General features: G+C 42.0%; 1 protein-coding gene across 1 annotated transcript; it reads right to left on the bottom strand.

Annotated features, from left to right (window-relative positions):
* Window positions 1-966: 966 nt before the first annotated feature.
* On the bottom strand, window positions 967-3,322 carry LOC143363367 (uncharacterized). The gene has a single exon (XM_076803964.1). The coding sequence runs from the start codon at window positions 3,221-3,223 to the stop codon at window positions 1,961-1,963; it is 1,263 nt and encodes a 420-aa protein (XP_076660079.1). The 5' UTR covers window positions 3,224-3,322; the 3' UTR covers window positions 967-1,960.
* Between the last annotated feature and the right edge of the window lie 10,123 nt (window positions 3,323-13,445).

Raw genomic sequence — 13,445 nt, 5'->3', positions numbered from 1 at the left:
TCCCCTATCCTATCCTCTATCCTATTCTATCCTGTATCCTATCCAATCCCCCATCCTATCCTCTATCCTATCCTCTATCCTATCCTACCCTCTATCCTATCTATACTCTATCCTACCCCATCCTCTATCCTATCCTATCCTCTATCCTATCCTATAATATTCTCTATTCTATCCTATCCTCTATCATATCCAATCCCCTATCCAATCCCCTATCCTATCCTCAATCCTATCCTATCATCTATCCGATAATATCCTCTATCCTATATAATCCCCCATCCTATCCCCTATCCTATCCTTTCCTGTATCCTATCCAATCCCCAATCCTATCCTCTATCCTATCCTATCCTCAATGCTATCCTGTATCCTATCCAATCCTCTATCCTATCCTATCCTCTATCCTATCGTATCCTCTATCCTATATTATCCTCTTACCTATCCAATCCTCTATCATATACTCTATCCTATCCTATCCTGTATCCTATCCAATCCCCTATCCTATCCTCTATCCTATTCTATCCTGTATCCTATCCAATCCCCCATCCTATCCTCTATCCTATCCTCTATCCTATCCTACCCTCTATCCTATCGTATACTCTATCCTACCCCATCCTCTATCCTATCCTATCCTCTATCCTATCCTATAATATTCTCTATTCTATCCTATCCTCTATCATATCCAATCCCCTATCCAATCCCCTATCCTATCCTCAATCCTATCCTATCATCTATCCGATAATATCCTCTATCCTATATAATCCCCCATCCTATCCCCTATCCTATCCTATCCTCTATCCTATCCTTTCCTGTATCCTATCCAATCCCCTATAATATCCTCTATTCTATCCTATCCTCTATCCTATCCATTCCCCTATCCTATCCTCTCCTCTATCCTCTAAAATCTCTATATAGTTCTATATAAGCCAAACTTAGCATACCTAAGTAGACACTTTTAATATCAGAGATGTGTTCTTTTTTTTTCTTTCTTTCTTCTTCGTCTTCTTCGGATAGAAATACACGCTTTAAAAAGTCTCTTATGTTTTACGTAAGACAAGCGACGACTTGTCCGTTACAAGGAAGGCTTCTCCTAACACCGTATAAAAATTATAAAACAGAAAGAATGTTTAAAATTTACCACCTAACAAGTTATTATACACGTGTTCTCGAGAGTCGGTGCTATGGCCAGCCTCCTTAGGCCTTCGATATACGACATCAAAATTAAAATCAAGGCGAACGCCTTAACTTCTTCTTGCGTAGAAGATGGAATTATATATTTCATTTCCAGCTCGGGACTATCTGGGTTTTCACACGGATTTAAGCAGCATCAAACTGTCATCGTAAAGTGAATATATCTTTTTGATATTACATTCTGCTGGTCCGCTTGAAGTCTTTCATCCATATTTTTTTTTTTTTTAGTCTAGTATTGATCAAATTCACGATTATTAACAAGTCCATGAACATCCAGCCTCGTTCTTGTTACTGTTTATCTGTCAAACTAGCCCCTGAATACTAGTTATGGACAAACCGATTTGTTACAAGTACAAAAAAAGGATCGTGATCTACAGTATTCATATGATGCGACATTTTTTTTCCTGTATGCTTGCGCCAACGTGCCAATATGCAAGAGCGCGTACAAGCGCTCACGTTTCTTGTATTTATATAAATTACGTATCTCATTTTGCAAGGGTGTACCTTGACGCGACGAAACTTCCTCTGTACAACCATAAATACCTGAAAAAACACTAGACTCTCTTTCTGTTGCCTAGATATAACTTCCCGCATTCCTGATAGTACGAATAATGTTTTGCGTCGAGGGTATTGTATTATGCTTTAACGTTTTCACTGATGCAAAAATGTTGATAGTAATATTTTTTTTTAGTAATAGTGGTAATTTTATCTGTGGTAGTAGTACTTGATGGTGGTGGTAATGGTGGGATAGTGTGTGAATGACGAACGAAACCACCTATACTAATGAGGGGAAGTCGTTCTCATCGTCTACTTTCGGAGCATTCTGACGTCTTCGAGGCGACCTTTGCTCGACTTGTGGCGGGGGACCGCGCGTGTCTCCATCTCTAGGAGCTCCACCACGATTTCCAAATCCACGACCATTGGCACGTTCTCCACCACGGCCACCTCGTCCTTTTCCACGTCCACCGGCACCACGTCGGGAATCACTGAATTGAATCTCGATGCCTAACACACGTTTCTGTCGTCCAACCCGCTGAGGATATTCCGCCGCAGCATCATGCTCCTCTTCGTCGTCATCGTCGTCCTCACCGCCTTCCTTTTTCTTCTGGAGCGCGTACATTTTCTTCCATTGAGTCATATCCTCGCCCTCTCCAGCTTTGCGCAAATTGTATTGAGGCTTCGCTCTATTATTGCGCAAAGCTTTCCATTCGTCCAATGTCAATTCGCGAGATTCCTCTTCGGCAGGCTTTTCCTCGGTTGTATCTGTGTTTGTTGCGTCCCCTTCTTTTGTTTCCGGGGATGCTTGGGGAGCATCTCCTTCGGGTTTCTCGGTAGGCCATTCCTGACTTTCTTGGTTCAAACTTTCTTCAATTTCGTCGTTGTGGGTACCCCAGTTATGGCTACCAGCACCATCTTTTTTATCCACTGGTTTAATCCCGGTTTTATCAGAGCCTGATTGACGATCAAATTCACGTTTCCCGCGGTTATCGTATCCTCCACGGCCACCCCGTGGTCCTCCGCGTCCGCGGCTCAACCCACGCATTCCACCTCGCCCCCTGCGCTCTCCGTAGTCTGCACGTTGAGTATCATTCGAATTTCTGAATTCTCGTGTTTCACGGCCCTCGCCAGGAGGTCCACGTCTCAGTTCTCCTTGAGGACGGGGCGTTCGTTCTCCCTCTTCGCGATTACGTCTGTTGTAACGTTCTTCCCTGTTATCTCCAGAGAACTTGACATTGCGATCTCCTCCACCGGTTCTTACTTGTGGCGGTTTCTTTTCTCCTTGATCTTTCTTTGGATCTTGAATCTTCGACACTGGTTGCTGCGTGTCCTTAATCACGCGGGTTTTTTGCGTTTTGTTGCCGGTAGGCTTTGGCGCGTCCGGCTGCTTACTCTTATTCTCCTTCTCCGAAAGCTTCTCCTTTTTCTTAGCTTCCTTCTCTTGTTCCCGTTGCTGCACTATCTCGCGCAGATCCGCATCGTCGGCCAACAACGGTACCAAGAACTTGTTGGTAACGTTAATACTGTACATGGACTCCATGATGTCTTTTATCCTCTCTTCGTCGAGGATCACGCGAAAATTTCACGGCTACTCTTGAGCCCTTGTGTAACAGAGACATTCAATATTTCAATATGGCCGAGTCCCATCCTCTGTCGTATTCTATTTTCTATCCTATCCAATCCTGTATCCTCTCCAATCCCCTATCCCATCCCCTATACTATCCCATTCTCTATCCTATCCTATCCTCTATCCTATCCTATCTTCTATCCTATCCTATCCTCTATCCTATCCTATCCTCTATCCTATCCTATCCTCTATCCTATCCTATCCTATCCTCTATCCTAACCTATCCTCTATCCTATCCTCTTGTAGCGGCTAGCGGGGCGCCGGAAGAGAAATCTTCAGCGCACCAGCACCAAGAAAGATTTATGGTTTGCACAGCATAAGACGCTATTTGTGAGAAAACGTCTTTAACGTTTTTGGCCACTTAGCGGACAGATGTGTCCTTGTAGTTCCTAGCGACGAACTCAATAGCGCAAGTGGACGCCATAAATTTTGGGTAGTCTAAGGGTCTCCAGCCTAGAGTGTCCCAGCGACGCGTGCCTGGTTTCTATCACCCGGGAAAGCTGGGCCCATTGACGTAAGCCAGCAGTCACGTACCGCACTTAGCACGGGCCCGGAAGACACCCCGCTGCATCACCAAAATTAGATTTTTAACAGAACGACACGCTCACCCTTCTCACGCACGAGAGGCGTGGAACGTGGGCGTGTTATGCAAAATGCACGGATTGGTGGAAGTTCCCCGCAAGGACTTCCACCAATCAGCCGACAAGCATTTTTGATGATATAAGGCAGAGACTACCGACGCGAAATGAAGTCACGAAGTCGAGACACAGCCGCGTATCCGCCGAGTGACTTAGAGTCTAGTCCGGTCGTTGCTAAGTTGCAATACAGTTCAACCGCGCGTCTAAGCGAATCGCCGGTTTTAATTGAACCACCCCGGACGCTCTCGCGACATCACTCTTTATTGTAAATAAACGACTCAGTCACGTACACCTGATTTTGAACACTTGTTCTAAGGCACCCGCCTTATATAACCCTGTTCCTTCACTCTATCCTATCCTATCCTCTATCCTATCCTATCCTCTATCCTATCCTATCCTCTATCCTATCCTATCCTCTATCCTATCCAATCCTCTATCCCATAATATCCTCTATTCTATCCAATCCTCTATCCTATCGTATCCTCTATCCTATCGTATACTCTATCCTACCCCATCCTCTATCCTATCCTATCCTCTATCCTATCCTATAATATTCTCTATTCTATCCTATCCTCTATCCCATCCAATCCCCTATCCTATCCTCTATCCTCTCCTATCCTGCATCCTCTCCAATCCCCTATCCTATCCTCTATCCTATCCTATCCTCTATCCTATCCTATCATCCATCCTATGATATCCTCTATTCTATCCTATCCTCTATCCTATCCAATCCCCTATCCTATCCTCTATTCTAACCTATCCTGTATCCTCTCCAATCCCCTATCCTATCCTCTATCCTATCCTATCATCTATCCTATAATATCCTCTATTCTATCCTTTCCTCTATCCTATCCAATCCCCTATCCTATCCTCTATCCTATCCTATCCTCAGTCCTATCCTACCCTCTACCCTATCCTTTCCTCTATCCTATCGTATCCTCTATCGTACCCCATCCTCTACCCTATCCTATCCTCTATCCTATCCTATCCACTATCCTATCGTATCCTCTATCCTATCCCATCCTCTATCCTATCCTATCCTGTATCCTATCCAATCCCCTATCCTATCGTCTATCCTATCCTATTCTCTATCCTATCCTATCCTCTGTACTATCCTGTCATCTATCCTATCCTATCCTCTATCCTATCCTATCCTCTATCCTATCCTATCCTCTATTCTATCCTATCCTCTATCCTATCCTATCCTCTGTCCTATCCTGTCCTCTATCCTATCGTATCCTCTTTCCTATCCAATCCTCTATCCTATCCTATCCTCTATCGTATCCTCTATCCTATCCTCTATCCTATCCTCTATCCTATCCTATCCTCAATCCTGTCATATCCCCTATCCTATCCTATCCTCTATCCTATCGTATCCTCTGTCATATCCTATCCTCTATCCTATCCTATCCCCTATCCTATAATATCCTCTATTCTATCCTATCCTCTATCCCATCCTATCCACTTTCCTATCCTCTATCCTATCCTATCCTCTGTCCTAACCTATTTTCTAACCTATCCTATCCTCTATCCTATCCTATCCTCTGTCCTATCCTGTCCTCTATCCTATCCTATCCTCTGTCCTATCCTGTCCTCTATCCTATCCTATCCTCTATCCTATCCTATCCTCTATCCTATCCTATCCTCTATCCTATCCTATCCTCTATCCTATCCTATCCTCTGTCCTATCCTGTCCTCTATCCTATCCTATCCCCTACCCTATCCTATCCTCTATCCTATCCTATCCTCTATCCTATCCTATCCTCTATCCTATCCTCTATCCTATCCTATCCTCTATCCTATCCTATCCTCTATCCTATCCTATCCTCTATCCTATCCTATCCTCTATCCTATCCTATCCTCTATCCTATCCTATCCTCTATCCTATCCTATCCTCTATCCTATCCTATCCTCTATCCTATCCTATCCTCTATCCTATCCTATCCTCTATCCTATCCTATCCTCTATCCTATCCTCTATCCTATCCAATCCTCTATCCCATAATATCCTCTATTCTATCCAATCCTCTATCCTATCGTATCCTCTATCCTATCGTATACTCTATCCTACCCCATCCTCTATCCTATCCTATCCTCTATCCTATCCTATAATATTCTCTATTCTATCCTATCCTCTATCATATCCAATCGCCTATCCAATCCCCTATCCTATCCTCAATCCTATCCTATCATCTATCGTATAATATTCTCTATCCTATATAATCCCCCATCCTATCCTCTATCGTATCCTTTCCTGTATCCTATCCAATCCCCAATCCTATCCTCTATCCTATCCTATCCTCAATGCTATCCTGAATCCTATCCAATCCTCTATCCTATCCTATCATCTATCCTATCGTATCCTCCATCCTATATTATCCTCTTTCCTATCCATTCCTCTATCCTATCCTATCCTCTATCCTATCCTATCATCCATCCTATGATATCCTCTATTCTATCCTATCCTCTATCCTATCCAATCCCCTATCCTATCCTCTATTCTAACCTATCCTGTATCCTCTCCAATCCCCTATCCTATCCTCTATCCTATCCTATCATCTATCCTATAATATCCTCTATTCTATCCTTTCCTCTATCCTATCCAATCCCCTATCCTATACTCTATCCTATCCTATCCTCAGTCCTATCCTATCCTCTACCCTATCCTATCCTCTATCCTATCGTATCCTCTATCGTACCCCATCCTCTATCCTATCCTATCCTCTATCCTATCCTATCATCTATCCTATAATATCCTATCCTCTATCCTATCCTATCATCTATCCTATAATATCCTCTATTCTATCCTATCCTCTACCCTATCCTATCCTCTATCCTATCCTCTATACTATCCTATCCTCAATCCTATCCTATCCTCTACCTTATCCCATCCTCTATCCTATCCTATCCTCTATCCTATCCTATAATATCCTCTATTCTATCCTATCCTCTATCCTATCCTATCCTCTGTCCTATCCTATTTTCTAACCTATCCTATCCTCTATCCTATCCTATCCTCTGTCCTATCCTGTCCTCTATCCTATCCTATCCTCTATCCTATCCTATCCCCTATCCTATCCTATCATATATCCTATCCTATCCCCTATCCTATCGTATCCTCTATCCTATCCCATCCTCTATAATATCCTACCCTCTATCCTATCCTATCCTGTATCCTATAATATCCTCTATCCTATCCTATCCTCTATCCTATCCTATCCACTATCCTATCGTATCCTCTATCCTATCCAATCCTCTATCCTATCCTATCCTGTATCCTATCCAATCCCCTATCCTATCCTCTATCCTATCCTATCCTCTATCCTATCCTATCCTCTATCCTATCCTATCCTCTATCCTATCCTATCCTCTATCCTATCCTATCCTCTATCCTATCCTATCCTCTATCCTATCCTATCCTCTATCCTATCCTATAATATCCTCTATTCTATCCTATCCTCTATCCTATCCTATCCTCTGTCCTATCCTATTTTCTAACCTATCCTATCCTCTATCCTATCCTATCCTCTGTCCTATCCTGTCCTCTATCCTATCCTATCCTCTATCCTATCCTCTATCCTATCCTATCCTCTATCCTATCCTATCCTCTATCCTATCGTATCCTCTATCCTATCCCATCCTCTATCGTATCCTATCCTCTATCCTGTCGTATCGTCTGTCCTATACAATCCTCTATCCTATCCTATCCTCTATCCTATCGTATCCTCTATCCTATCCCATTCTCTATCGTATCCTATCCTGTATCCTATAATATCCTATATCCTATAATATCCTCTATCCTATTTTATCCTCTATCCTATCGTATCCTCTATCGTATCCTATCCTCTATCCTATCATATCCTATATAGTATAATATCCTCAAACTTATCCAATCCTCTATCCTACCCTCTATCCTATCCTCTATCCTATCCTATCCTCTAACCTATCCTATCCTGTATCCTATCCAATCCCCTATCCTATCCTCTATCCTATCCTATCCTCTATCCTATCCTATCCTCTATCCTATCCTATCCTCAATCCTACCCTATCCCCTATCCTATCCTAACCTCTATCCTATCCTATCCTCTATCCTATCCTATCCTCTATCCTATCCTATCCTATATCCTATATTTTCCTCAATCCTATCCTATACTCAATCCTATCCAATCCTCTATCCTACCCTCTATCCTACACTCTATCCTATCCTATCCTCTATCCTATCCTCTATCCTATCCTCTACCCTATCCCCTATCCTATCCTATCCTCTATCCTATCCTATCCTCTATCCTATACAATCCTCTATCCTATCCTATCCTCTATCCTATCCAATCGTCTATCCTATAATTTCCTCTATAATATCCAATCCTCTATCCTATCCTCTATCCTATCCTATCCTCAATCCTATCCTATCCCCTATCCTATCCTATCCTCTATCCTGGCGTATTCTCTATCCTATACTATCCTGAATCCTATCCTATCCCCTATCCTATCCTATCCTCTATCCTGTCGTATCCTCTGTCCTATCCTATCCTCTGTCCTGTCATATCCTCTGTCCTATCCTATCCTCTATCCTGTCGTATCGTCTGTCCTATACAATCCTCTATCCTATCCTATCCTCTATCCTTTCGTATTCTCTACCCTATCCCATCCTCTATCGTATCCTATCCTCTATCCTATCCTCTATCCTATCGTATCCTCTATCCTATCCCATCCTCTATCGTATCCTATCCTCTATCCTATCATATCCTATATCGTATAATATCCTCTATCCTACACTCTATCCTATCCTATCCTCTATCCTATCCTCTATCCTATCCTATCCTCTATCCTATCCTATCCTCTATCCTATCCAATCCTCTATCCTATCCTCTATCCTATGCTCTATCCTATCCTCTATACTACCCTATCTTCTATCCTATAGTATCCTCTATCCTATCCAATCCTCTATCCTATCCTCTATCCTATCCTATACTCTATTCTATCGTATCCTCTATCCTATCCCATCCTTTATCGCATCCTATCCTCTATCCTATCCTATCCTCAATGCTATCCTGTATCCTATCCAATCCTCTATCCGATGCTATCATCTATCCTATCGTATCCTCTTTCCTATCCCATCCTCAAACGTATCCTATCCTCTAACCTATCCTATCCTATATCCTATAATATCCTCTATCCTATCCCATCCTCTAACGTATCCTATCCCCTATCCTATCCTATCCTCTATCCTGTCGTATCCTCTGTCCTATCCTATCCTCTATCCTGTCGTGTCGTCTGTCCTATACAATCCTCTATCCTATCCTCTATCCTATAATATCCTCTATCCTATCCAATCCCCTATCCTATCCTGAATCCTATCCTATCCCCTACCTTATCCTATCCTATCCTATCCTCTATCCTATCCTATCCTCTATCCTATCCTATCCTCTATCCTATCCTATCCTCTATCCTACAATATCCCATATCCTATCGAATCCTCTATCCTATCCTCTATCCTATCCTCTATCCTATCGTCTATCCTATAATATCCCCTATCCTATCCAATCCTCTATTCTATAATATCCTCTATCCTATATAATCCTCTATCCTATCCTCTATCCTTTACCATCCTCTATTCTATCGTATCCTCTATCCTATACCATCCTTTATAGTATCCTATCCTCTATCCTATCCTATCCTCTATCCTATCCCATCCTCTATCATATCCTGTCCTCTATCCTATCCTGTTCTGTATCCTATCCCATCCTCTATCCTATCCTATCCTCTATCCTATCCTATCCTGTATCCTATCCAATCGCCTATCCCATCCTCTATCCTATCGTATCCTCTATCCTATCACATCCTCTATCCTATCCTATCGTCTATCCTACAATATCCCCTATCCTATCCAATCCTCTATCCTATCCTCTATCCTATCGTCTATCCTATAATATCCAATATCCTATCCAATCCTCTATCCTGTCCTCTATCCTATCCTATCATCTATCCTATCGTATCCTCTTTCCTATCCCATCCTCAAACGTATCCTATCCTCTAACCTATCCTATCCTATATCCTATAATATCCTCTATCCTATCCCATCCTCTAACGTATCTTATCCCCTATCCTATCCTATCCTCTATCCTGTCGTATCCTCTGTCCTATCCTATCCTCTATCCTGTCGTGTCGTCTGTCCTATACAATCCTCTATCCTATCCTCTATCCTATAATATCCTCTATCCTATCCAATCCCCTATCCTATCCTCAATCCTATCCTATCCCCTACCTTATCCTATCCGATCCTATCCTCTATCCTATCCTATCCTCTATCCTATCCTATCCTCTATCCTACAATATCCCATATCCTATCGAATCCTCTATCCTATCCTCTATCCTATCCTCTATCCTATCGTCTATCCTATAATATCCCCTATCCTATCCAATCCTCTATTCTATAATATCCTCTATCCTATATAATCCTCTATCCTATCCTCTATCCTTTACCATCCTCTATTCTATCGTATCCTCTATCCTATACCATCCTTTATCGTATCCTATCCTCTATCCTATCCTATCCTCTATCCTATCCCATCCTCTATCATATCCTGTCCTCTATCCTATCCTGTTCTGTATCCTATCCCATCCTCTATCCTATCCTATCCTCTATCCTATCCTATCCTGTATCCTATCCAATCGCCTATCCTATCCTCTATCCTATCGTCTATCCTATAATATCCAATATCCTATCCAATCCTCTATCCTATCCTCTATCCTATCCTATCATCTATCCTATCGTATCCTCTTTCCTATCCCATCCTCAAACGTATCCTATCCTCTAACCTATCCTATCCTATATCCTATAATATCCTCTATCCTATCCCATCCTCTAACGTATCCTATCCCCTATCCTATCCTATCCTCTATCCTGTCGTATCCTCTGTCCTATCCTATCCTCTATCCTGTCGTATCGTCTGTCCTATACAATCCTCTATCCTATCCTATCCTCTATCCTATCGTATCCTCTATCCTATCCCATCCTCTATCGTATCCAATCCTCTATCCTATCCTCTATCCTATCCTATCCTCTATCCTATCGTATCCTCTATCCTATCCCATCCTCTATCGTATCCTATCCTCTATCCTATCATATCCTATATCCTATAATATCCTCAATCCTATCCAATCCTCTATCCTACCCTCTATCCTATCCTCTATCCTACACTCTATCCTATCCTATCCTCTATCCTATCCTCTATCCTATCCTCTATCCTATCCCCTATCCTATCCTATCCTATCCTCTATCCTATACAATCCTCTATCCTATCCTATCCTCTATCCTATCCAATCGTCTATCCTATAATTTCCTCTATAATATCCAATCCTCTATCCTATACTCTATCCTATCCTATCCTCAATCCTATCCTATCCCCTATCCTATCCTATCCTCTATCCTGGCGTATTCTCTATCCTATACTATCCTGAATCCTATCCTATCCCCTATCCTATCCTATCCTCTATCCTGTCGTATCCTCTGTCCTATCCTATCCTCTATCCTATCCTATCCCCTATCCTATCCTATCCTCTATCCTATCCTATCCTCTATCCTATAAAATCCTCTATCATATCCTATCCTCTATCCTATCGTATCCTCTATCCTATCCTATCCTCTATCCTGTCCTATCCTCTATCCCACAATATCCCCTATCCTATCCAATCCTCTATCCTATCCTCTATCCTATCGTCTATCCTATAAAATCCCCTATCCTATCCAATCCTCTATGCTATAATATCCTCTATCGTATATAATCCTCTATCCTATCCTCTATCCTATCCCATCCTCTATTCTATCGTATCCTCTATCCTATCCCATCATTTATCGTATCCTATCCTCTATCCTATCCTATCCTCTATCCTATCCCATCCTCTATCGTATCCTATCCTCTATCCTATCGTATCCTATATCCTATAATATCCTCTATCCTATCCTATACTTTATCCTATCCTATCCTCTATCCTATCCTATCCTATCCTCTATCCTACCCTATCCTCTATCCTATCCTATCCTCTATCCTATCCTATCCTCTATCCTATCCTATCCTATATCCCATATTTTCCTCAATCCTATCCTATCCTCTATCCTATCCAATCCCCTAACCTATCCTCTATCTTATAATATCCTCTATCCTATCCAATCCCCTATCCTATCCTCAATCCTATCCTATCCCCTACCTTATCCTATCCTATCCTATCCTTTATCCTATCCTATCCTCTATCCTATCCTATCCTCTATCCTATCGTATCCTCTATCCTATCACATCCTTTATCCTATCCTATCGTCTATCCTACAATATCCCCTATCCTATCCAATCCTCTATCCTATCCTCTATCCTAACCCCTATCCAATCCTCTATCCTATCGTCTATCCTATAATATCCAATATCTTATCCAATCCTCTATCCTATCCTCTATCCTATCCTATCCTCAATGCTATCCTGTATCCTATCTAATCCTCTATCCTATCCTATCCTCTATCCTATCGTATCCTCTTTAGTATCCCATCCTCAACCGTATCCTATCCTCTATCCTATCCTATCCTATATCCTATAATATCCTCTATTCTATCCTATCCTCTATCCTATGCCATCCTCTTTCCTATCCTATCCTCTATCCTATCCTATCCTCTATCCTAACCTATCCTCTATCCTATAATATCCTCTGTCCAATCCAATCCCCTATCCTATCCTCAATCCTATCCTATCCCCTATCTTATCCTATCCTATCCTGTCCTCTAACCTATCCTATCCTCTACCCTATCCTACACTATGTCCTATCCTATCCTCTATCCCATCCTATCCTCTATCCTATCCTATCCTCTATCCTATCGTATCCTCTATCCTATCCCATCCTCTATCCTATCCTATCGCCAATCCTATAATATCCTCTATCCTATCCAATCCTCTATCGTATCCTCTATCCTATTCTCTATCCTATCCTCTATCCTATCCTATCCTCAATGCTATCCTGTATCCTATCCAATCCTCTATCCTATCCTATCATCTATCCTATCGTATCCTATTTAGTATCCCATCCTCAACCGTATCCTATCCTCTATCCTATCCTATCCTATATCCTATAATATCCTCTAGTCTATCCCATCCTCTAACGTATCCTATCCCCTATCCTATCCTATCCTCTATCCTATCCTATCCTCTATCCTATACAATCCTCTATCCTCTCCTATCCTCTATCCTATACAATCCTCTATCCTATCCTATCCTCTATCCTATCGTTTCCGATATCCTATCCCATCCTCTATCATATCCTATCCTCTATCCTATCATATCCTATATCCTATAATATCCTCAATCCTATCCAATCATCTATCCTACCCTCTATCCTATCCTCTATCCTATCCTATCCTCAATCCTATCCTATCCCCTATCCTATCCTATCCTCTATCCTGTCGAATCCTCTGTCCTATCCTATCCTCTATCCTGTCGTATCGTCTGTCCTATCCTA

The sequence above is a fragment of the Halictus rubicundus genome, unplaced genomic scaffold (assembly GCF_050948215.1).
Source record: "Halictus rubicundus isolate RS-2024b unplaced genomic scaffold, iyHalRubi1_principal scaffold0043, whole genome shotgun sequence".
Classification (NCBI taxonomy): Eukaryota; Metazoa; Arthropoda; class Insecta; order Hymenoptera; family Halictidae; genus Halictus; species Halictus rubicundus.
The sequence above is the reverse complement of the archived record's forward strand: the minus strand, read 5'-3'. Positions and strand labels throughout refer to the sequence as shown.